The following is a 26,481-nucleotide window of genomic DNA, read 5'->3' as shown; positions in this document are numbered from 1 at the left end:
AAACATCTCGGTACACGTACAAATCGGTTTACGACTAAAAAGTTCGCCAAACTTTTGCATCTTTTGCATACGAAGAAGCCAGTTTCCCTTTCAGTTTGTGGTGTTCAGTCTCTCCTTGTGCATTTCATGTGCAGCGAGCAAGAGAGAGAGAGAGCGATAGAGCGCGACACACACACAAGAGAGAGAGACACACACACACACACACACCCAAGAGAGAGAGGGCTACACACATAAGGTAGAGAAGGCAGTTAAAGATGCACTGGGCTTGATTTTGTTTTCAGTTCTGTTTCCAGCGATTGGTTCGTAGCCTGCATTGTTGCAATGTGACTTTTCTTGGTGGTTTATTAAATTACGGATTTTTCAAATGTTCATTTTTTTCCCTGTGCTTAAAACTCATTAAAAAAAGTGTTTTTAACCAGCGGTTGGTAGCGCTGTAGCGCAAACTATTGCAGTGTTAGTTTTCTTTATTGTTCAAGGTTTTCTCAGTGTTATTCAATGTTTTTTCATTTAGTTTACTATTACGCTGTGCATTCTATGGTTTAATTAACTATATTTGTGCTTAAAAACTTAAAAATATATATATATATTTACATACAGTTCTTACGGTCTGGAACAGATTAATTGTATTTACATACAATCCTATGGGGGAAATGACTTTGGTTCACGACCAAATCGGGTTACGACCAGAGTTTTGGAACGAATTATGGTCGTGAACCGAGGTTCCACTGTATATCAATTACATCAAATATTTTTGCATCTTGTTTTGACTACGTTTTATTTTTCAAGCGTACCGCCATTTTGTTTCCATAACATCAGGAAGGAGACAACCTGTGACATCATCATTGTGATAGCATAAAAGGTCAGCATCCAGCATTTCTAGCCAGTCACGACTGTAGGTGATGCCATACAACTATGTACTCTTTTTTGTTTTATTTTAAATCGGGTTATTTTAAAGTTAGACTTGGGTGTAAAAACCAGAAGCAAAATCCTTCATCTGTGTTCCTGGTTTTGACCTTTAAGTGCATCATTTGATTTTTGACATCTCCCAATCCTTTTTGTAGGAGGGAAGTTTGGGCTTTAGAAAGCAGGTGGGCTTGCCTATGCTGCAGCCCACCCAATTTCTCCTGTTGTCAGGCCCAAAACCAACACTCTAAATTTTTTTTTAAAATTTTGTAGCCAATAGTTCTCTTTTAACCAGGAACGCGAGACGAAACACCACTGCAAACAAACGTCAAGGGGTCTCTCCATAATCTGAGATGACTCGAAACTGCACGGCGTGACCTTCATGTATCACCGCACTTCTAGGTCCCGCTTACTTAGCAAAGAGCTGGGAACTGCACCACAAAATGGCAACAACTGTGAACAAGAAACAGTGGTGGAGGAAGACATAAATGTGACAAAAATAAAATCATAAAGTAAGAAGAGAAATGAACTCAGCAGCCCAGAGGCCATAATAACCAACTGATTAGTTAAGGAAGCAAAGCACACTTAGAGCAGCAGACAGCAAGGAGATGTGGCAGAAGTTCATAGTGTTTGGGCATCTGAGGTCAGGTGAGGATAAAAAGGAAAGGGTGGCATCGGCAGATCGATACCCGCCTGACGACTGGCTGGCTGGAAGTGGAATAAGATGGAGGGCCACAGTAGGAGATGTGCAGCCACAGACTCCACGTGAGGCACTAAATGGGCACCATCAGTACCCAGCCTGGAGGTGCCAGCCTTCCAAGTAGACCAAGTAGGTTGAAGGTGGCGATTCCTGAGACTCGGGTGATGCCACTGTTTGTGATGTCTTCAGATGGTTTCTCTGATTCTTTACCCTTCACTTACTGACCACATTAGCCGTCGTCAGCCCACCAAAGCGCCCACTTCTTCAGAGTTCAGCCACCTTTTTACATTTTGTGTGACTTAAATTCTTCCTTTAGAAAATGTGTAATGGGAGGTTTGTCTGTGCATTCTCTGAAAGTGTGATAAAATGTTATACACGAGAAATTGAAAATGTATCTTTGGAAGAAGCTTGCTTGATATTTCAATCAGATGACACTGCAAGCAACAGAAAGGAGGAAGAAGGGAGCGGCACAAGGCCTTCATCATACACAGAGGTGAGCCACATTAAACCCACGCGGGACACGTCCACTGCGGAGCCGCACGTCTGCTGCTGTTATGGAAGCCCTCCCTGCACCACCAAAAGTGGAGAAGCCTTGCAAATGTTCAGGAGATTTGGAGAAACAGAACTCTCAGAGGTGATCGGGATTACGCGGGACCAGCCCACCCATTTACAAGCCAAAGTGGGATCAGAAAATGGAAAGACGGCATTCACACAGATTGTATGAGGGAAGTGAAAGAAACTTCATTCTTCCTCACCCACAGCCAGAAAGACATCCAGTTTGTCTGAATCCCATTTACGTGAACGTTACTTATGGCCTACGTTGTTCTGTCTTTATGCTCCCAATCAATGGCGCCAGTGAAATGCAGCCTGTCCATCCATTTTGTGACCTGTTTGTCCACTTGCAGGGTGCTGGCCTACTCCATGCCAGGAATGCCAAAACACAAAAAGCAGTCAGAAGAGCGCCCACCACCTGTAAAATGTCAGGCTTCATACCGCGTAAACGGGGCTTCGTTTAGTCCTGGAGCTTGGATTCCTTTGGGTTAGTGAACCCCGGTACACGTCATTGCGGTCAAAAGTATTTGTTTTACCTACAACAGAGAAATGAAACAGAAGCGAAAAATCATTGAAGTGGATTCGATCTGCTTGAAGGCGCCCGTGCTCCTCTGCCCAAACAAACCTTCATGTTGTGCGAATTTCAAAACGAAAAGGTGCAGCACTGGCTCAGCTCAGCTAATGGCACAAGTCGAGTCCGACGGCTCACTGAGTGGTCATGGCTCCTGGGACCCCCCCAAAGTGACTGATATGAGCAGACTGCTCGAAACACCCAAATAAACTGAAGTGGGCCACCATGGCACTCACATGGCACTCACATGGCCCACACACGGAGAGAGGCGTCTAGATGGCAGTGTAAAGAACACAACAGAAAAGTCTCGCTGCCAGCCCTATCATGGGGTCTTCAAGCAAGCGCCATCTTTCTCCTGTGCTTTGAACCAACAACTTCTTTCCTTAGGGGTGCCACCAGCACTGCGTGTCCCATTTAAATAATCATGGACCCGTAGGATATAAAGTTGTTCACCTCAAAAAGGTTACCCACTCCAAAGACCACCAGAGATCACTAGAAATCTTTAGATGTTTAATGAAGTGGAGGAAATGTGATTTTTTAAAACACGTGAGGAAGCACCAGAGGGGCACAATTAAGAGAAGAACCAGAAACAAGTGAATTGGTTGGTCTTGTTATGCGCCGCCTGGCAGTAAAAGCGCTGCCTCACTCCATACCTCTGGGCCGTAGAGGCTTTCATTACTGTAACTCAAAGCCAGCCATCCATCCAGTCAGGAGACGCCTGCAGATGAGCGGCTCTCTGACCTGCTCAGTTCAAACACACAAAGCAAAGCAACCAGGAAAGGAAGTGCATGTGGGCACGGGGAGAACCTGACAATGGCGGCTATCACACGAGTCCAGGCATGCGACGGAGGAGACGCTTCACTTTTTGAACTTCATTTTGTATTTTTGAAACCGAGAAAGAGAGCAGGAATGAGTACTGCCAATGAAGGGCAACATCCAGCAGGCACAGAAAAGAGCAGTCGTGGACCTCAGTAGGGCACTTTGTAACATAAATGGCGGATCATCAGAGTGCAAAACTCCTTTTCGGAGGAATAAACCACTTGATGTACCAGCGAATACGGGACGCCTGAAACCCCAGAAAGGCTGCTGACCCTTCACATGAGCCTTGAACACAACTGGACACAGGACACAAACAGCCACAAGGTGGCAGCACTTTCTGACACTGGCCTCTTTATGTCAGCGAACACGGACTTAAGGGACTCGCTGCCCACCTCAGTCGCTTTTTGTGTTCGATGCCAGTTCACACAACTTGCCATTTTTATGAATTACTTTGAACTTCTTGCTGACAGGACAGCACAAAGGAGACCTGAGTGAGTGGATGAAGGAGAGCCTTACATTGATCTCGAACAGCCTTGAAGAGCGCCTTTGGCATCACCTCCTCGCCAGCTGATGTCTGTGTATAAAGCAGAAAAAAGAAATAGAAGAAATGAGACAAACGGCGGGAGGGCACAAGCCAGCGCCAAACACACACACACAACACACACACACGTTCAGTAGACGAGCTTGGGTGGCATGCCAGGCTATTGTGATATGCCAGTCTGGTGACTTACAAGGCCTTCCAGTTGGCTCACTCACTGAGGCAATGGGGCAAATGAAGCAGCAATGCGCCTCCAGTTGACTGGCTGCACACAGTTTTATTTGTGTCTTTTTATTTCCCATTCAGATGTCTGCTGGGATCCTCCTGTCACCCGTGTCACTCTGCGTCAGACATGATATCTCCAGGCTCAGATCTGTCCACCTGAGCTCAGCCTCTCCCAGGCCTTCCTCTTCTACAAGGAATTGGATTGGCTTCATTCGCTCTTTTTACTTTTATAGGAAACGTATGAAATCCATAACTTCTCGATAAAGTCTCATTATGTGAGCAGCCACATTTATTATTCACATGGTGACAGTAAGGTTAGTGGCAGCAGGGCACCAAACCAGCAGACCACGGGTTACAATGCTGTCAAGTCTCATGAATGATGTGCTGCTTAATTAGGATTGGGGTCTTGTTACACATATGGGCTAAGTAAACCTGCCGAATGCCACCTGCACACAGGGAGAGCGTGCCAACTGCACATGCACCTCTAAGCACGGCGCCACTCTGCTCCTGACAGTGCACGGTGCTGTCAATTCAGCCAAGCAAAGGCGTCCTTCCACCAACCTGCTTTAAAGTTTCCTTTCTGGACATACCAGCTGCATGTAAGGCGGCTATTCGGCTTTCAATATCAGACACCTGAAATAAAAAGGTGCAAAGGTGAAGTCAGTGGCATGAGGCAGGCTGGCATCCTCTCTAGACCGGGTCTACTTCAAATCAACTGCCAACATGGATATTTGGACAAATAATCTTTGATTCGCTTCTTTCTTGTCGTTCTTACAGTCATCCATCCATCCATTTTCCAACCTGGTGAATCTGAACAAAGGGTCATGGGGGTCTGCTGGAGCCAATCCCAACCAACACAGGGCACGAGGCAGGAAACAATCCTGGGCAGGGTGCCAACCCACCACAGGACACACACAAACACACCCACACACCAAGGCCGATTTAGAATCGCCAATCCACCTAACCTGCATGTCTTTGGACTGTGGGAGGAAACCCACGCAGACACGGGGAGAACATGCAAACTCCACGCAAGGAGGACCTGCTACCCACTACGCCACCCTTCTTACAGTCATCCAAAAGTAATTTTAGTTGCATTTACAGAAAGATATTTTGTGCTCCTCCACAGTATCAAGTCAAATTACTGAAGGTAAGACGCTTGACCGCGACAGTGCCTGAGGCCCTGGCGGTGTGTCACCACTGATCCGTCATCTGGTCTCCTTCTCCACTTCATGGGGGTTCCTGCCTCAGTCGCTTGGACCATTTTGGTTTCTTGAGGAACAATCAGATGTGTGCAGAACTCACAGTTGTCATCGTTCCTAATTGTTATATGGTGGCTATTGTTGGGTGTGAGAGTCTAATCAAGGAGTGAGTGACCTGCTTGAATCAGCAAAGAGGACAGAAGACAGAAGTGACCAGCTGTAGAGATGGCTGTGGGGACACAGAGACCTGGCCAGGCTGAATTTAGAGAATTTGCTCAAAGAACCCATCGGCGCCCATTTCATATTTTAATATACTGTAGAGAACGGCATGCCAAGGCTGGAGTCCAAGTGCCTACATGCCAAACGGGTGATAAATGGGGTATGGGGGGGGACACAACTCACTAAATGGAGATGCTGATTTACAGCCCAACACCTTCTCCATGGAGCCAAACCTATGTTGGCTCCATGGAGAAGCCATGTTTCATGTTCCTTGGCTCTGGCACCTACTTCCTTCTCCAGTACCAGGTGACAGCTGCCTGTGCCACCAGGGCCCAGTACTCATGCCACCTTCTTCTGGTGTGAAGGTGTCCATTATTTAGGCAGACTAGTGAACAAATTCTGATTATTTTCCAAGGACCTGCCATAATGTTGGGTCTACTACAAAATTCCTTGGCCATACTTCCAGCCTTGCCCTTTTATTTAATGTTCATTTTCTCTGCTCTCAGTACTGCTTTCCTTGGCTGTCTGATGCCCAGATTCGGCCACTGCAGGGGTCTGCTGCTAATTTTGATTTATTTTGTGCTCCCGACTAACACTGTCTGCTTCCATCTTCTGCATTATTGCTGCTACTTTTATTGAAGTCACTGATTAGAGAGGAGCTTAAGCCATCAGGAGATCATCAAAGATCTACACGCCCCTTGACACAACAGGAGACTGGGTTACATAAAAGCTCAGAGGGCGGACTGCAAGGCTTATAAGCACTACAGCGTGGGAAGCTCGAATGGTCTGAGGACGGCTTGGGGATGATCTGCTTAGCGTCCCCAATGGTACCTCACTCTCCACATGAAGGATCTTGGCTGAAGCAGAGAGCCACCTTCTCCACCAGTTCAGAAAGCTCAGAGTTGGTGGGACCTCCTGGATGGCTAGTGGCACCACTGAGGCCTTTGTAGCCTTTTTTACAAATAGCAGGAATTGCCATCTGTTAGAGACATCTGCAAGAATGACACAGTTGGGCAGGCCTACTGGAGACATTCTAGCTATTCATTCAGCAGAGCCATAAAGTGAGTGAAAGGTAGTGGTGAGAATCAAAGCCCATTGTCTGCGGCCCAGGAGACACAGCACAGCAGCTCCCTAACATCGAGAAAGCCCCTCGAGTTACCTTTGGAGAGAATGACACAAAAGGCCTTCCACTCATTTGGTGTCTCTCACCCGCTTCTTTGGCATGAACATCAGAAAGGGTGGAGCCAGTGAGAGAGAGATGTGGTCAGAAGGGGAGGGGCCAGTGAGAGAGATGATCAGAAGGGGTGGAGCCAGTGAGAGAAATGTGGTCAAAAGGGGAGGAGCCAGAGAGAGAGAGAGACAGAGAGATGATCAGAAAGGGTGGAGCCAGTGAGAGAGATGTGGTCAGAAGGGGTGGAGCCAGTGAGAGAGATGATCAGAAGGGGTGGAGCCAGTGAGAGAGAGAGATGTGGTCAGAAGGGGTGGAGCCAGTGAGAGAGATGATCAAAAGGGGTGGAGCCAGTGAGAGAGAGAGATGTGGTCAGAAGGGGTGGAGCCAGTGAGAGAGATGTGGTCAGAAGGGGTGGAGCCAGTGAGAGAGATGATCAGAAGGGGTGGAGCCAGTGAGAGAGAGAGATGTGGTCAGAAGGGGTGGAGCCAGTGAGAGAAATGTGGTCAGAAGCGGTGGAGCCATTGAGAGAGAGATGTGGTCAGAAGGGGAGGAGCCAGAGAGAGAGAGAGACAGGGAGATGACCATAGAGGGTGGAGCCAGTGAGAGAGAGAGAGAGACTGTCTGTGAAGGGACGGAGAAATCTTGAGAAACGGTGCAGAGTGTGTGTGTGTGTGTGTGTGAGTGTGAGTGTGAGTACATTAATGTATGAGATGCAGGTGGACTTCTTAAATCTATTGGCCTGGTATGTGTTTACCAGCAAATCTTGAGAAGGACTGTGGTGTGGATTGGCTCAAGGAGCTGAGAAAGGTGAGTGCAGATGGTGTTGCCCCGTGAGCCTAGCGAGGGGCACAGGCAGAGGGTACAGTAGGAAAGCAGCCTGGAAGCGGCCGTGATAGGTGAGATTGGCAACATTGTCTTTAGATTGCAGCCGAGGAAGAAGATGGTGTCCAGCAGACCTTGTGTGAGGAAGTGTGAGTGTGAGAGACAACGCGCGTCACAACGTAGGAACCTACCAGCACCAGTGGTGTTCAATTGTCAGCCCAACGATATCATTAAGTAAAAATGAAAAAAAAAGCACACAAAATGAAAATCTATCAACACACTGCTGTAAAGTACAACGACCAAAGGACAGAATTAAAAGGCATCTCCACATCAGGTACTCCTCACCAAGAGCAGAACACACCAGAGAATGCTCAGACATTGATATTGTGGTAAGTAATGGAGGGGACTCGTGATGATGAGGAGGACAACTGCCAGTCAGTGACATGTGACATGTGCAGCTCCACACAACCCGTCAATTGCATCATAAACAAGTGAACCAATGGGCCGCTTAGAGCCTTCAGGCCTCATGGCAGAACAGAGAGACCACTGGGGGTCTGAGTGGTGCCACACGCACTCCAAAAAGAACAACTTTGAAACTCCACGGAGCTTAATGTGATTCTGACAACTGCGTTTGGGTTTGCGGTAAACATTTCACTGACGGAGGCGAGTCGCCCACTGATCTGTGCCCCTTCTACCCTTGACCCCCCATCCCTCCCCCAGTATGATTACTCAGGTCTTTGGTTCGTCTTACATGCGCATCAAGCTGCTGGTGCGTCTCGTCTGCTTCATTGCCCGGCCTTTGATCCTGGGATGGTGGTGATGGCCGCTGAGTGGGCTGCACTGTGTCCTTTACTCCACAGGGGATCTGAAAATGAGCAAAATGAAGAGAAATGAAAAGAAAAGAAAAGGTGACACTGCCGGTGGACAACTAAGCGAGCAGAGACAAAGAATCTGAACTGCTGCTGAGCGCACGGCCAGCGCGAGCGAGACCCCCACTCCCTCCACGACATGGGGGTCTTGACATGCGTCTGACATGTGTGTCGGCCCTTGGGAGTCAACGAAGGGGACCACTGCCGGTGGACAGGAGCGGGCTCGACGACGGAACACGTGTGGCACACACGCGGCACAAACAGCCGCAGAGGGCACAGCCCGGCGGTGTGAAAGGATGAGAGCCTTAAAGTGCGTTTTCTGCAGCACTTCATGACAAAGGAGAAGAACTAAAAGAGAATCAAGGAGCTTTAATTAAAGGACGAGCCTTTCAGGAGACGTGAGCTTGAAAAGAGAAAATCAGAATGCTGCCAGCCTGCAGCACAATTCTGATGTGCTATTAAGAGACGTTAATGAATGTTAAATTCAAATCACACACCCAAAAAAGCGAGGCCTTAAAAGAAGAAGAAAAAACAACACACCACATCTTATTAGTCATCACGCTTTTAGGAAAAGTGCAAATGAAAAAAGCAAAGTGCCATCTTGTTCTAAAGCGCGGCTTTGTGCAGAGCCGCTAATGACCGAGCTGGACGACCGGCCGCATTCACTGCAGGCTTTTATCAGCTTCGGAGTGCTAAGGGGGCCGCGACTGATTGGGGGGAGGGGTGTTTGTGTGGACAACGTGACATTTGCTGGACGCTTGGCTTTGCAGGCCAGTGTCCCTGGTGCCACTCCAGCTCTGACGCATTTCTACCAAGCGCTGGCGTTGTCTGATGCCGCACACGCAAACACAACGAGCAGCATCTTGGCATGGCGGCCGTGTGAGGGAGCGCCCCATCAGCGGGCATCCAGCGGGTTATGGCGGCTTGACTTCCTAAACAGGTCCTGCACTCACGTTGCATGAGGACACAAAATGGGGGGTGAAAGATGATTTTGAAAGTCCAGTGGGTCATTCGCTGACCTCAGACTAATGGCGCAAGGCTGATGTGATTTGTCCTGAGAGCCTTTTACACATACGACAGAGACGAGCGTATTGTCAACGTATTGCATAAGGCATTCGTGACACCTAGCACTTGTGTAAACCACTGACATGAATCTCCGAATGTGCCAGCGCGTGCTCTCCTGGTGGGGCACATTAAAAACTGCACGCCCATCACAAGTAATATGCAGTAATGGATGGCACTCACACAACGCTCGCCCTTAGGCTTTATCAGCCCGTGATTGAGAAGCCTCGCTCACTTCTTACAAAATGTCCATTAGTGACGAGCGCGAGAATGAAGAGCGCTAATGGACGGACTGGCACTGCTTGTTCAGCAGCTGACAGATTTGCTCCATTTGTTGAAAATTAAAGCAGAAGCGGATTGTGTCCCTTTACAGACACATGAAGGAGACAGCAAACATTAGAGGATGACGGGCAGGCCGACTCACAAATGGGCGCAGCAGCGGCCGGCAGAGGGCAGATGGGTGACCGGGAGAGAAGAGGGCACAAGTCACTTTGTGACAATCATTGAAGAGAAAGATGAGCAAGGAGCGCACTGCTGGCCGCAAACGTCCATCCTGCTGACCCTAACCCCCCGCTCTCGGCCCCTTTCTTTGTCTGCGGCTCGTTTTTTGACATTTTGCTTTTCTGAGTCCCTGTATGTTTGCAGCTGTGGGGTCCGCGCGGTGTCAGGCCGTTGTTCTTTGCCCACTAATGTTGTTCTCTGTTTTGTTCTCATTGCTTATGTCTGCTCGACCTGCTCCCCTTTTTGAGTTTTTTGGAAGCTTGCATTCCTTTCTTCAGGTGCCCACAAAGCCATTTCTTGCATTTTGAGGCACTGGCCTGATATTTGTTTTACTTTAAGGCTTATTGTGTAAGCCCAGCAACAATCACAACCCCGAGAGAGGTGGTCCTGGCTGCCCCTAATGACGCGGTGACAATCTGCGGCTTTTCATGTCCTGCAATCGCAGGTAACTAGAAGACCCCACGATGAGCTTCACTTGGAACGTTACTGGAATTCAGTGTGACGTAGAAGATACGCTGAAAATGCACGGCTCTCCTGGTGGGGCTTTAGTCACAGGTTTGGTAACTCTACTGAAGCGATGGCTCCACGATGTCCACGAAATGCACTTCACTAAACCAAAGCGAAGAAAACGCGTGGCCCTTCGTTCTACTAAAGCCTTCTTGCAGGTTTGGTCCCCGACTCTCCATGTCCACCAACAACACATTCAGACCCCAGAGGGGGCGAGCGCCTGCCTTGTGATCACTGCTGCCAGGTTAGGCGAACCAGGCAAGGAGAAGATGGATGGTCCGTCCATTATAGAGGCCAAAGCAAGCCCACCACTGGACACATCCCAGAACACCCTGCAAAAGCCTCTGATGTCATGGTGTACCTGCTTTACCTTACTTGCGTTGGGTAGACTCATCGTCATGACAACAACAACAACAACATTTATTTATATAGCACATTTTCATACAAAAAGTAGCTCAAAGTGCTTTACATAATGAAGAAAAGAAGAATAAAAGACAAATAAGAAATTAAAATAAGACAACCTTAGTTAACATAAAAAGGAGTAAGGTCCGATGGCCAGGGTGGACAGAAAAAAAAAAAAAAAACTCCAGAAGGCTGGAGAAAAAAATAAAATCTGTAGGGGTTCCAGGCCACGAGACCGCCCAGTCCCCTTTGGGCATTCTACCTAACATAAATGAAATAGTCCTCTTTGTAGTTAGGGTTCTCACGGAGTCACTTGATGCTGATGGTTATACAGACTTCTGGCTTTTAATCCATCCATCATTGTTGGAACATCATGGTGCTTTGGGTAGATGGTGGTGGCACAAGCCACCACCAATAGGACAAAGGAAAAGGAAACAGAAGAGAGAGTAGGGGTTAGTACAAATTTTGAATGAATAGTTATTATAATGAATTGGATATACAGAGTGTCAGGATTAAATTACAGTGAAGTTATGAGAAGGCCATGTTAAAGTAATGTGTTTTCAGTAGTTTTTTTAAAGTGCTCCACTGTATTAGCCTGACGAATTCCTACTGGCAGGCTATTCCAGATTTTAGGTGCATAACAGCAGAAGGCCGCCTCACCACTTCTTTTAAGTTTTGCTCTTGGAATTCTAAGGAGACACTCAGTTGAGGATCTGAGGTTGCGATTTGGAATATAAGGTGTCAGACATTCCGATATATAAGACGGGGCGAGATTATTTAAAGCTTTATAAACCATAAGCAGAATTTTAAAGTCAATTCTGAATGACACAGGTAACCAGTGTAGTGACATCAAAACTGGAGAAATGTGTTCGGATTTTCTTTTCCTGGTAAGGATTCTAGCAGCTGCATTCTGCACTAATTGCAAACGATTGATGTCTTTTTTGGGTAGTCCTGAGAGGAGTGCATTACAGTAATCTAGCCGACTAAAGACAAACGCATGAACTAATTTCTCTGCATCTTTCGATGATATAAGAGGTCTAACTTTTGCTATGTTCCTTAGGTGAAAAAATGCTGTCCTAGTGATCTTATTAATATGCGATTTAAAATTCAGATTACAATCAACGGTTACCCCTAAGCTTTTTACCTCCGATTTGACTTTTAATCCTAATGCATCCGGTTTATTTCTAATAGCCTCATTGTATCCATTATTGCCAATCACTAAGATTTCGGTTTTTTCTTTATTTAATTTGAGAAAGTTACTATTCATCCATTCTGAGATACAGGTTAGACATTGTGTTAGCGAATCAAGAGATTTGGGGTCATCAGGTGCTATTGATAAATACAGCTGTGTGTCATCAGCATAGCTGTGGTAGCTCACGTTATGTCCCGAGATAATCTGACCTAATGGAAGCATGTAGATTGAGAAGAGCAGTGGACCCAGGATAGAGCCTTGTGGAACACCATATAGAATATCATGTGTCTTTGAGTTATAATTACCACAACTAACAAAGAATTTTCTCCCTGCCAGGTAGGATTCAAACCAATTTAAGACACTGCCAGAGAGGCACACCCATTGACTAAGGCGATTCTTAAGAATATTATGATCAATGGTGTCAAATGCGGCACTCAGATCTAAGAGGATGAGAACAGATAAATGGCCTCTGTCTGCATTTACCCGCAAGTCATTTACTACTTTAACGAGTGCAGTTTCTGTGCTGTGATTTGTTCTAAAACCTGACTGAAATTTATCAAGAATAGCATGTTTATTGAGGTGCTCATTTAACTGCATAATGACTGCCTTCTCTAGAATTTTACTTAAGAAAGGCAGGTTGGAGATGGGTCTATAATTTTCAAGAGCAGAGGGGTCGAGATTATTTTTCTTAAGTAGGGGTTTAACTACCGCAGTCTTAAGACAGTCTGGGAAGACCCCCGTATCTAATGACGAATTTACTATGTCAAGAACATTATCACTAAGCACGCCTGATACTTCTTTGAAAAAATTTGTTGGTATTGGGTCAAGGGCACAGGTGGATGGTTTCATTTGAGAAATTATTTTATGTAAATCAGGTAAATCTATCCTAGTGAAAGACTCTAATTTATTTATTATGGAGTACTGGGGTTTTGGAGGATCCTTAGTGTTGGGGAGATATACTATGTTATTTCTAATATCATTAATTTTTTGATTGAAAAATACAGCGATAGCCTCACAGGTTTTACTGGAAGTACTTAGGAGGCATTCCTTTGAGTTACCTGGGTTTAACAGATGATCAATTGTCGAAAATAAGACTCTGGGATTACTAGCATTGTTATTTATAATCTTAGAGAAATAGCAGCGCCTTTCAAGACGGACTGTGTTATTGTATTCTGTTATTTTAACTTTTAATATCTCATAGTCAATAGTTAGTTTAGTCTTCCTCCATTTACGCTCAGCTCTACGGCATGTTCTCTTTAAATCAGACACTCTTTGGGTCTTCCAAGGTATAACAATGCTAGAAGATTTTTTAACTGTCTTTTCAGGTGCAACTATGTCAACAGCAGCCCTCACTTTAGTATTAAATCTTTCCACCTTACTATTTACATTCTCCTCGCTATTATAGTTGGCACTATAAACGGACTGATTGGTTAGAATGTTTGTAAGTTTTAAAGTTGCTGATGAGTCAAAGAACCGTTTTTTAACAATATGCTTCTCATGAGTGTTTTCTATCATTATTTCTATATTAAAAAGTAGAAGAAAATGGTCTGAAAGACCCGTATCAATGACCTGCTTTATATCAACTTTTAGTCCTTTAGTAATTACTAAGTCTGACGTATGACCTGCTTTATGTGTAGGCTGATTAACGAGCTGTCTCAAATCAAAAGAGTCCAGGAGGTTCATAAATTCTTTTACTTTTTGGTCACATTGATTATCTACATGAAAATTAAAGTCGCCGACTATTAAGAGTGCGTCATAGTTCGTAATTAAGATTGACATCAAGTCAGAGAATTCCTCAAAGAAAGACGCGTTGAATTTAGGAGGTCTATACACGGATAATACTAGAACGTGAGAATCTCCCTGAATAACAATGGCGAGATACTTAAAAGACTTGAATTTACCAAAACTGATATTTTTACATTTTAACCTGCTTGAGTAAATGTTTGCTAATCCGCCACCTCTCTTTCCTTGGCGATCAGCACGAGTAAAACTGTAATCCGGAGGCGCAGATTCGATTAAAACAGCTGCGCCATCTGAGCTAAGCCACGTTTCACTTAGTGCAATAAAATCTATTTTTTTATCACTAATAATGTCGTTGATAAAAAACGTCTTGTTAGTTAAAGCTCTAATATTTAATAGTGCCATATTCAATGTTTCGGAGGAGCAGAGATGAATACTATGTGCGTTATTGATATAGGGAACAGGAATTAAGTTATTTTTATTAGCGCCGCTCTGCGTGTATTTTTTGTTTAATCTATGATCTGTTTTTACAGTTTTAATACATTGTTCATCTAAAGTAGTAACTTTAATTAAATTATTGGCGTTTATGCCGTATTGCCTAGATTTTCTATGTGCATTAAGATTGGTTATTACAGTATTTATGTTGCGCACTTTTATGGAAGATTTTTTTAAACAATTATCATGACCAAACACAGGAGTGGCATTTCGGAAGGGGTTAAAAGCAGAGATAGATAGTCAAGATAAACGAATTACCTTGGATATGTTTTCGGAGAGGACCCGGGCGCCGAAGCTGTTCAGATGCAGGCCATCTCGCTTGAAGAAACGCGGTCTTTCCCAAAAGAGGTCCCAGTTGTTAATGAACCCGATGTCTTGATTCTTGCAGAAGCCCTGCAGCCAGTTGTTTAAACCAAGCAGACGACTGTAATACTCGTTTGATCGTCTGACGAGAGGGAGTGGACCCGAGATGAATATCTTTGCCGATGGGGTCCTCTCCTTTGTGTCTTTAATTAATGCAGTGAAGTCTGCCTTGAGGATCTCCGACTGTCGGTGCCTTATGTCGTTTACGCCAGCATGTATAACAATGGCTCCAACTGCCCTGTTCTTGTAGATCACCGGCGCACGTCTCGTCACATCTCGGACACGAGCACCGGGAAAACAAGAAGCAAAAGATTTTCTATTAGGGCAAGTGATATTGAGGTTCCTAACAATAGAATCACCTACCACAATTACATCACCAGGAGCTGAAGGCGAACTGGGGACGCTTAGAGGGTCAAACCGGTTCTGGGTTACGATGCTTGCCTGTGCCGATGGAGGTGTTCTGGCCTTGAACCCCCGCCTGCATAGCTGAAATACACCGAGGTCATCATCGGTGTCGCTCCTACGAGGCGCAGGGGTGAAGGTGACTTGCGCGGCACAATGCGGGGTTGATGTTACGCCGATAACAGATGGCGAGGACGGTTTATCCAACAGCCGAGCCTTCAGATCTCTGAGGTATCTTCGTCTGTACAGAAGATTCTGAATCTGTTCATCGAGTGCCTGGAGTTCCTCGACTACAGTTGCAATGCGATTCACCTCACTGTCGGCCATTGTCCGCTTCTGCTTTTGCTTCCGCTTCGCGCCCTAGGAAAAATGAGAGAGAGAGAGAGAAGGTGAGTCAGTCTCATTGTCTTCCCCGCGTCCTCTTCATCAGACGTAAGACCTTTGTCACTGATGTTCCCAGCCAGTTCATTCAGTTTCCATTTTAATTTGTTTTCTTCCAGGTCGGCGTCAGATTGAGCTCCTTGAATGAGGTCCTGATGGCAGAAAAAGACGGCAATTAGTGACGGGAATTGACTTTCATTTCTGCTAATTGTGGGGGGGCTATGTGGAAGTCAGTGGCTTTGACACCTGCCAGTGACGCCTTGGCACACACACACACGCACCTCTTTGCTCTCTCCGACCACAGCATTAAGGCCCCGGCTGCAAACTGGCGGCCACTTCACTTGCCAGCCGTGTCCCATCGACATGAGGGCATCACAAGAATACACCCAGCACACAAGACTCTGCCCGCAGCCCTGTGCAGAAATGCCCGTCTAACATCTAGGAAGGTAAAGCAGCTGAGCATCACCACAGATGTGTGACATTTGAATGACATTTCAATGTCTGCTACCTTCAGGACATTTGAGAGTGACAATGGCCCTATTAACCCTTTATCTGTACGAGTCATTACTTCAAATGAAATCCTGCGCGAGCAGAGACCACCCCAAACCCCCCAAACTCCAACCCTGGTACCCGTCTTTAGGGCACAAGGGACAACTAGAGCAGCTGGAGAAGGAGAGGCCTTTCCCGTAATTAAATACGCACAGAATATGGATGTCTGTCTGTCTGTCTGCCTGCCTGCCTTCAATGTAATAAAATAACGAAGGCCCCGATCAGCTTTGCCAGCAGCTCCAACCTGAGCACGGTGTGTTTTTGGGTGCCTGATCGTTGGGGTGCTGCTGCCCCCCCAAACCCCCCACCCCCCTCCGACAGTAACGTTTCTCAAAAAAGGTTTGGGCCTTATGGAGTGCTAGCTTGGAAGTGCCTGAAGTTCACCAGATAGTCCACTAGATGTCACAAACGTAACCTTGGATTTTGTGCATCGAGCGTCTGAAGCCCTGAGACTTTATTCATAACACTGTGTGACGAAGCCCAGCGGTGTCATAAGAGGACATTCATTTGTTCCTTCTTTTTCCATTTGATATGACGCAGAAGCCACCAAGCAGTCAAGATGCCAGTTTCCTTTAGCTCAGCACACCAGGCCACTTGCTCACGGGTTCAAGGCCTGGACCTTCATAATTCAACAGGAAGAGCCTAAGAGGGCAAGTGAGGCGGCCATCGCTAGAAGAGCTGCCATGGATCGACTATGACATCAAAGTCACCGTCACTGTCGCTGCCACTCTGGGCCTTTCAGGGTTTGATTCGCTTTCCAGCGCTGCCATTTACCTTCTCTGATGGCACTGCAATTTTCCGTTCGAGGCGAGTGAGTAGACGCTCGATGGCAGACATTCGTTTGTTGAGCTCAGAAATCTGAAATAAGGAAAGGAAGAACAGAAATTGGAAATGGAGCCACCAGGAGCACCAAGGGACCTCAGAGAAGCAAACACCCAGAAGAGAAAGCACTGAAAAAGACATGAAAGTCACCCAAAGTGTGGTCATTAGGCAGAGGCCCAGCGTTTGTCACTGGCAGGTAAAGCAGAGCCCCCCCCGTCAATCAACAAAGTGACACAGTGGACACATCGAGGAGTTCATCCTGCCATCAAGAATGACTTATGAAAGCAAAGTGACTGACAGCAGGGCCGCACGATCGACCGATGCCATGTTGTGACACACGCTGGGGTGCCGCCAAATCACTAAAAGCGCCAGCGCTGCCACCGAGAGGCGCCTCCTTTGCTTTGCCGCTTAGCCGTCCCGTTTTGTCTGATTGCTGAGCCTAACTGCTGCTGTGCCTCTCAAGCAGATTGTGGGTGTCCCTGTGAAGTGGCACAGCTATCATCTGACACATGTCATCCTGTCAATGTCTGCTCTAGAATGGAGTGACGCAGTCCACCTTAGTGCCAGGAACCCACCAAGGGCCTCACACCTGAACGACGCAAACGGCAGAAATGTATCTGCACCCTTCTTACGGCACAGTGATGTAAGCCTGCAGATGGCCCCGTGGTTGGCAGTGAAAAAATTGTGTTCTGGTGGGCGTGACGGTGGTCATCTTCAAATCAATGGACTTAGAAAGGCTTGACCCACGCACCATATTGAATGAAACGGCAGTTCGCTGTTGGGGGATTTCAAGGACTGGAAGTCACCTCAGAGTGCCAAGACTTACCCATAAGGAGCAGCATGAGCCTGTCACACCGGCGAGTCCCAATGTGGCACAGTGCCGGATGATTCAATGAGGTGTTGTGATAGTTGGTGTGGTATGGGGCCATAACAGAGCTGCAGATGACCAGTGTGAAGAGACAGAGGGATTCAAAGGCACCACAGGAGATCAGAATGTGAGGAATACTAAAGTCATTGTCATCATCATTATGGGAGATGACCAGGTGGTCCAGCCGAAGCGAGGCCAGAATTAGAGAGGGCGTCTTCAGAGGTAGACCTCATTAGATGGCAGTGGGTGACGCTTTGGATTTGTCATTTTCAACAGGACCACCATATCTTCTCTTTCCAGCCTGGGGATTTGCCTGATCTCGTGGACAGCAGGCAGGAGAAGATCAGAAGGTCACAAAGAAGAGCACAAGGATCAAAACTGGCAATTCTGGGGACATCTCACTTCCCTCAAGTGAGATGATGGGTGTCACAAGGACCGTCAAAATAATTCATTCAAAAAACAAAGCGACAGACTTTGTAGGGCCCCCTCTCAGAAAAAACATCGGCAGCTGGAGGCCACCAGGCTACAGGGGTCCAACAGACCCCCAGACATGCCAAAGTTGGCAGCTGGTTGTGGGGCAGTTGGCACAGCTAAGCCCACTGGCATGGAGCCACTCGATTCACCTGGTCAGCTCACTGGGGGCTCGTCAAGTGACAAAAGGTGCCAGCGAGGAGCTTGTCAATGACACACAGGGTTCGACTGCCTTAGTCACCTTTTGAGTGGCCCTCAGATGCACTGGGCAGTCGTCACCCCACTGTTCAAACGTTAAAGTGCATGGTGGCACCCTGAAACCGATGGCAGCCGAGCCGAGACACGGTACCTGAGGGGTCGAATCCACGCCTTCTGGTGGGGATTCCCGGCTCCTCCGTTGGTGGAAGTGGCTCTGGTACACTGGGAATCGAGCTTCAGGCTCCTCGTCAGAGGTGTCCAGGTCAGTGGAGTAGTGAGAGTGCAGCGAGCGGCTCATCAAGCTGGCAGGACTGTCTGCAAAGAGAATAAAAAGTCTTCAAGGTCACAAAGTAGACGACACAGCAGACTTATTGAAAGTGACGTCGGAGATCACCTCCCATGGACGGCCAAATTAGCTGACCCTAAGACCGCCAAACGATCAGAAATGGGGGCAGGGAAGGAGACATGATGAAGAAGCAAGCTGGCAGAGTTTGGCACCACCCGAGAAGCACGTGGAGTTGGCATGAGCAGCATTTATGGCCAGTTAAATGACGGAAGGGCATCTTGCTCAGTCCCTGTGACACACTCGTGAGGCGGCGGCGGCACAAAGCAGCCCAGCAAGAGCAAAGTCCGCCTGGCAGTCTGCGAATGAACCCAAGATGGCGGCTTCTCAAGGGCACCACTAAAGCTGATCGGGCTCATTTCTCAGCCAAGATGGAGAATCCTTTGGCACTGCCACTAAATGAACGAGGCGGGTAGCTGAACCAGAAACTGTGAGGACTTGTAAAGTGTCTGGGCGAGACATGGGGGCCTAGTGACACGGGCCGGGTTGACTTCCTGTCATCTGTCAAATGCCCACCGTACCGATTGTTTAGGAAAATAAGTAGGGGAGCAAAGCCCCGGTTTGAGAAAACCAGTCGGACCCCCAGAGCTGATCTGCAGAAGCCTTAGCGTGTCTGGTGGCTCAGGCTGTCGGCCCCCCTAAAGACTGCAGCAGTGGGAGCGCAGGTCACTCGAGGTGGCCTCACTGCCCACTGGGAGTTCTCGACTCTTTCCGATCTCCACATCTCCATTTGTGACCGCCTGACGAGCAGCCTGCCGGTCTGTGCCTCAGTTCAGTGAGCTTTCGGGGGACGCAGAGTGCGATCTGAAGGGTATTTCACGGCGCGTTACCTCACAGGCTTGGAAGAACGGCGCCGGCCTGCCTGCGCCCAAATGGCTTTCTTCATGACAGCGTCAAGAAAACGCCTTCAGGAAATGGAGATTTTACAGCTCGCTTTACTCCTGCGTCAATCCAAGTCATTCACTGATTTAGTTTCTTTTTTTGTTTTATTGTCACTGTGACTGTGACGTAAACAAGGAAGCAGAGCCTTCATTTTGGTCACCCTGACCCATGGAGCCCAAGACAGAATGACAAGGACGCTCATTAGCCACCCTGCTCTGTAAGGAGCTCCTTGGCTCTCCATTGTCGAAGCCTTAATGGAGGAGGCCACCGTCCCCTAATGGCCACTCGATGGGGAGGGACGATGGGGAGGGATGCTGAAAGGCACTTCATGAGAAGCGGACTGCATCAAGGTGACACTGGCTGGCTTGGAGTGGGACAGTAAACTGAGCATTAGGGTAGGGGGTCTCATTTATCCAACTTAGGCCCCTGCCTGGTGTCAGCTGAAGGCCGCTGATTTCATGTGCCATAGCAGGCCTTGCCAACGTTGTACCTTTTGCTCGCCGGGTCATTCCTCCGCAGAGTGCCAAAGACCCCAGCAGTGTGACCGGGCATTTGAAGTCAATGTATTGTCTGTGACCTCCGAGGCCAATAAGACACACGTCTGCTCAGAGCCCATTTGTCCTTCATGTGGTGCCTGCCTGCCTGCCCTAACAGCACAAGGCTCAGGGCAGGAGCCTGGAAGGCAAGGTGGTCCGCTGCAGGGCCCACTAAGACCTCGGATGCCAATCTGAAGACACATTAGAATACGAGGGCAGCCCAAGTAAAAGCAGAACCCACCCAGAGAAAGTGCAGTTGGTCAAAGCCACATTATGAGCCTGGGTCTACTGTGGCAATGAAAGCTGACGGGCACACGGGCAGAGCGATGCCCAGGAGGCTGTCTGTGCTCTGAGAAGTGGGCATTTCTGAGCTGAGCTGTTTGACTTCATTGTGGTCGTGTTATTTTTGGCGACTTTTATGTTTTTGCTTGTCAAAGTACAGCAGACACAGCACGGGCCTGCCAGCTCCAAATCCATGGCATTATTCAAACATAAAGGACGCCCTACTTGATGGGATGGCATTACTTTGATAACTGGCATGCAGCTGCAGCTCCGTGGTTGGCTCTTCCTCGCCCTGCTGCCTTTGCTCCTCCAGGATCTGCTGAAACATGGAGGTGATGTCTGCCTCGGCAATCACGGGCTCCTTCGGGATAACGGCGTCCAATCCCGAGGTGTACTGAAGGGGGAGAGAGAGAGAGAGACGGCCAATCAGAAGGTGACCACCTTAACGTGAAGTGAGAGGGGAGCACAGAGAAGGCACACGTAAAGAAGACGTGAAGGCCGACACGTCACTTGCTGTCGGTGCCCGTAGGCCTCACGATGAATAGCCAAAGCAATGAGGCCGTCACCCAGGGCAGGTTTGGGGGGCCAAGAAAGAAAACCTCACACGCCACTCACCAGCGCCACAATGACAAAAATAGCCTCAAAGGCCAGGAGACGACAGGAGTCAAAAATGGGCTCAGCCTTTTGTTGATGACAGGTGAAGAGAAGTAAAAGAGCAAATGTCAGACAATCGAGACTTGACAACATGACGCGAGTACACACTCTGTGACAATCGTGACGAGTTTCTCAGATGGGACACTGTGGTGGCCTTTCTACAATGAGCTGCAGCGCCCCTCAGCGCCCTGACGCACCTCAGAGCATGATGGGAGCACGAGGACAAGAGAGTGCCAGCGCATCACAGGGCACACTCAAACTGGGTTCATTTAGATGGGCCAATCAGCTGACTCCTACAAAGGTGGGCACAGAAGTAACCAATTGCAACACCTAACAGACACCAACAGGTAAAGTGTGGCCCATAATGAGCCCACGGGTGTCAGGGCCACCAGAAGTGACATCTTGCACACGCGTCATGTTGGGTGTAATCAACATGCATGAATGATAACGGACACAAACGTAAAGAACATTTCCTGAATCTCATGTTCCTAAGTATGAGGCATCCAAACCAGGCCCGGCCAAAACGGGCCAATGTAGCGACAGCAATCCACTGAGCGTGGCACGTCGATGAGGCCAGCCAAGAGACCAGGCCCCCACATGGCTATCAGTAGGTAAGGAAGTGAATGTTGCACTTCAGTCATCAACAGCGACTGGCAGCAGGAAATGAGCGCCATGTTCACTTCCACATCTCTTACGTCTGCAACTCAAACCAAACTTGAATGTTGTGCCAATGATGACAGGAGCAGGGATGAGGACAAATACCTGGAAAGACTCTCGGCGGGACTGAGTGGAGTACTCCGAGTCCAGGTCAAAATCCAGGGGGTGAACGGAGAGGAGGCGCTTCTTCTTTCTCATCTTCAGAAAAGACAAGAAACACAAATGTTAGGCGATGCCCTGAGAGGACGCAGCCAGCAGCAGGCAAGGCAGCAGCCACGTGGCACTCTGGCCCATCAGAGTACCCGTGATACATGGTGCCACGCCCACACTGAAGAAGCGAATGTTGGCTGGAAATGCCAGCAGGCCTCTCAGTGTGTCTGAAGGGGGCAGTGTGACTTTGACCATGCCCACTGATGTCAGTGGCACATCCCACTCACTGGGCCTCAGAGGGCTGCATGCACAGAACATCTGAGGCACAAAAGGTGCTGTCCTGTGGGCACAGTCAGGCCAGGTGAAATGAACGAGTGAAATTTCTAAATGATCGGGCACCTCAGTCCAGGGTCTCACGTGCCAGGCAGTGCTCAGCAGACCCACCATAACCTCGTTTTGACACTTTCTTTTGTACCATTTTGTAGTGTTGAGCTTCAGAAGCATCAATGACGCTGTCACCTCCTTCAGCAGCATCACACAAATCGAACCCTGCAAAAGCAGAAGAGACAAGAATGAGTCCAGGGTGACATGTAGTGACACGTTCAGGACCCCACACTGGTGTGTCATCCAAAGAAACGGAAAAGGTGGCAAGTGTAAACCTCAGGCGGAGACGGAAGAAACCCCACTAACAGAAAAGGGACAAGGTGGCAATCTGGGCGATGAGGAGACCTCTGGAGTCAAAGTCAGGTGGGCCGGCTGCCGCCCTCCCCTCTACCTGGACAACATGCAGACTCCATATTAATGGATGTTCGAGGGTCCCGAGCACTCTAACGTCTCAGCCTATGGTCAGCGTTCAGGCCTGCAGAATGGAATGACCAAACACCCTATGGGGGTCCATCATGAACGATCAAAGACACAAGTGAAGTGTGCCAGTGTGCCCTGACCGGTGCCCAAGCGAGATGGATACTCTTCAGACACCCTGCTTAGTTTAAGGTGATTGTGAACCTGCCAAGCTGCCACTTCGTATGACGTGTGACAGATTTAGAACTGCCTGAACCCGTGCTGTAGAACCCTCATTGGGTGTAAGTGGCGCAGTCCCCTCAGCCCCCCCAGTTTCTGGTGTGTTGTTGGCTCTTCTTCTCTGGCCTCAGTATGAATGACGCCATCTGTTTGAAATGACAAACGCACACAGAGGTGAATTTCCCCCTGGGATTAATAAAGTATCTATCTATCTATCTATCTATCTAGAGGTGGACGGGTTCAAGTTAATTCAGGTGGCACTGTGGTTGTGTTTTTTTGGGTGGGCATGGGGTCTTCAAGCCCTTGGGACTTCATCAGACTGAACATCCTGCTGTTTTAGAGCAAGAGTCGAGAAGGCCGAGCTCGTCAATCTGCTGTCTGCTGGGGGGATTTCTGACCTGGCGTCAGATTTGGATGTGAAGGTTCATTCACTTTTGAAATTTTACTCAATGATGGCCTGACAAAGCTTTCTTGTACTTCTGAGTTCCCTCCGTCCACACTGGTCGGTAAACTGTCCACTCTGGCTACGCTCTGCTAATATACGAGTGGAAGCCCCCCGCTAACCCATGGCAAGGGTCTCTGAGCTTAAACAACGTTTGATTTGAGAGCATCCACCATCCTGTAGCTGCCCCATGTCCTGAAGTCACTTCATTTGGAGGTGACAGAGTGACGGCATGAGCTACACAGCACCATGGAGCATGGAAATTTGGAAAAACTCGACTGGGTTAATTGGGAACAGAAAACTTTGGGTGTCCATTTGCTTGTCGATGCAAACTTCCAGTCCACAATGAGAAAGGCCCAGCTGGTTCTAAGTTCGTATTTTAAAGTAGAAGATGGAGGGACCTGCATGTCCTTTTTAAAGACCACCTCACCTTCTCCTTGCATCTCCTGCCCTGAACAGACGGAAATCACAAAGCAAAAGTGCAGTCAGTCGACGGGAATTTGGTGAATGCTGCCTGTCAGTGCTAGAAAGAGGATCAGAGAATAAGAAACACACACGGCCTCTCGAAGACACAAAGCCCCTCCATTCTTACATTCTCAACGCCACAGAGCCCCCCAAAAGCAACTCATCCTATTGCTAGCATCTCGTCTCTTGTCACTGCCAGCCTCCAGCACTTCACCAGAACATCCCAAGATTTCAGCCCCCCAACATTCCCGGGTTGGTCCCTTGATTTCCCCGCAGGCAGCCATTCCCGCTGGAGGCCCTCTTGAGGCTCAGAGCGTCGACTCTAAGGCCATTTTTGGATTACCCAAATAGTGAGGATAGGGGGGTCACCAAAGGGCCTCGGGCCATCTGTCCCCCGCACTACGGGGACAAAGCGCTGACGGTAGGGTTTGGGGTCATCCAAAAAAAGCAAACGCCTCTCCAGTCAGGTGAGTCAAATATCTCCCTCCTCGGATAAACCCCCCATGAATTCGGTCAATATGGCACCCAGAACGCAGTGAGGGGCGCACTGCACATGTCGGAATAGACGGCAGGCACTCACCATGGTTTTCTGGCATGCTTAACGTGTCTTCATCATGCAGAACTAAACAAAAACACAAGAGCAGGGTTACAGCCTGGCATCGGCCCTCTCGTAACCCATGCGCACCCTAACCCTCCCCGAGCGGCCGTCGTCAACGGGGTCCGGTGCACAAGAAGCACTGTGCTGGGTCTGTGGACCTTACTGCTCAGTCATTGCTCCATGAGATTAGAAACACAAGGGGTCAACACGTGGGTTAGCATCACCAGAGGAGAGACTTCCGTCATCCACATTAAAAGGACCGAGGGGCAGAGTGGGACCAAACCTGTTGATTGTCTCGGGAGCATCCTGACATGCTTAAGAAACCCTGACGAGGACTGGTGCATCGCAATTGTGACCCTCACCAGGAAGATGAAGATGATGATGATGACGATGTGCACTCCTACCTCGCTAGACTATCAAAAGCAGTGTGACAATATTTGAGAACACTCAAGTGACACAGCCAGGCAGCGCATTGTGGCCTTTAGTCTCGTGCCCGTCAATGGCAGGCAGACACACTGCTTGCGTGTCACTTATTTTTCTTGTGTGCGCACTTTTACCAGAGATTCCGATGTTCCGACCATGGCACCATGTGAGTATGAATGTCAACGTACCTTGTACACGTGACAAAATGACAACTACCGATGTGCCACACTGCCCTGACATCCAAGTCACCTTACTGTATGTATCCAAAATGAGACAAATGAGACTCAAACAATCTGTCATCAGGCTACCCCTCCGGTAAACTGGTGGCAAACTTCACAAAAGAGCAAATGTGGGACAATCCAGCCCAGGCAGGAGCACAAGTGACCACAGTGACCGTCCTGCTGATCCTCCAAAGCTGCACATCAGAGTGACTAGAAGTGTGACAAAGTGCAGATTAGATCAGTGTGTCACTGACAAAGGGGATGTGGTCGTGCCGATGGCATCTGAAGCCCATTCTGGTGGCCTCCTGTGGTTTGTAGTTTTGTTTGTAAAGAGGCGAGTCGACACAAAGGCTTGGCATGCAGCACAGGCCCAGAAGGCGCTACACAGGAGCTCTTTGAAAGTGACAGGACGGGCTCAGCAGTGCTGCCCTGCTTATCACATCACATACTGTCTGCCACCACAGATATCGGGCCCACCAGCTCACCCCAACAACCTGCACGTAGAGACAAAAAGACGAGCGAAGAGGAAGGTTCTAGAAAGGCAACAGCGGCAGGACCCACTGGCGAATCTTACCAAAGAACTCCGGGTGAAGACTCTGCCCGCTGCCATGCTGCCTTCTACCTCATCACCTTGGCACTGCCAAAGCGCTTGAAACGAGATCGGACGTGTTCATGGTACCAGTCCAGTGTTCCCATATTCACCACCCTGAAAATCAAAACAGAAAGTCATCAGCTTCACGGGTTCTGTCTGTCCAGTCATTGGCAGATTTTTGGATTTAAACTGACTGGGCATTCACCTCATCAGCTGAAAGGAACAGTGAAGGACTGGAGACATGGCATGTCAGGCCGAGACTGAATGTGGTGCCAGTGAGGCTGCACCTCGAGTGCCAAGTCCAGCTCTCAGAATATACCAAGTCGCCAGAAGGTAGGCAGAGATGAGTCGCCAACTGCTGGACAAGCTAAACCATCACACCGAGTGGGGAGACCCAGGTGCCCCCCTGAATGTCCCATGTGTGTCACCCCTCGTTTGGAAAGCTTCTGGTGTTCTCCTGGTCATTTTTTCATGTCTGAGGTCCTACATGAACCCTCAATGTCATACCAGGCCTTCAGTTGGCATTTTTCCTCACTTCTTATTTTATGTGTTAAGGTCCTGTGACACAAAAAAATGTTGGATGTTCTTGGTTTGTCAACAGAGGCCCAAACTGTCACCAGCCCACTAACCCCAATCACATGTGGTGGGACTCGGTGAGGATGGCGACTGGGAGAG

General features: G+C 48.3%; 1 protein-coding gene across 1 annotated transcript; it reads right to left on the bottom strand.

Moving 5' to 3' along the window:
* Window positions 1–2,590: 2,590 nt before the first annotated feature.
* Window positions 2,591–25,917, bottom strand: LOC114644634 (uncharacterized). Its single transcript, XM_051924802.1, has 10 exons — window positions 25,789–25,917; window positions 24,553–24,594; window positions 22,521–22,594; window positions 22,001–22,093; window positions 20,810–20,978; window positions 18,693–18,856; window positions 8,471–8,584; window positions 4,870–4,941; window positions 4,062–4,119; window positions 2,591–2,691 (listed from the first exon to the last, which is right to left on the bottom strand). Exons 2-10 carry the CDS (start codon window positions 24,566–24,568, stop codon window positions 2,591–2,593), a joined length of 861 nt encoding a protein of 286 aa, XP_051780762.1. The 5' UTR covers window positions 24,569–24,594; window positions 25,789–25,917.
* Window positions 25,918–26,481: the final 564 nt, after the last annotated feature.

The sequence above is a fragment of the Erpetoichthys calabaricus genome, chromosome 3, assembly GCF_900747795.2.
Source record: "Erpetoichthys calabaricus chromosome 3, fErpCal1.3, whole genome shotgun sequence".
NCBI classification, from domain to species: Eukaryota; Metazoa; Chordata; class Cladistia; order Polypteriformes; family Polypteridae; genus Erpetoichthys; species Erpetoichthys calabaricus.
The sequence above is the reverse complement of the archived record's forward strand: the minus strand, read 5'-3'. Positions and strand labels throughout refer to the sequence as shown.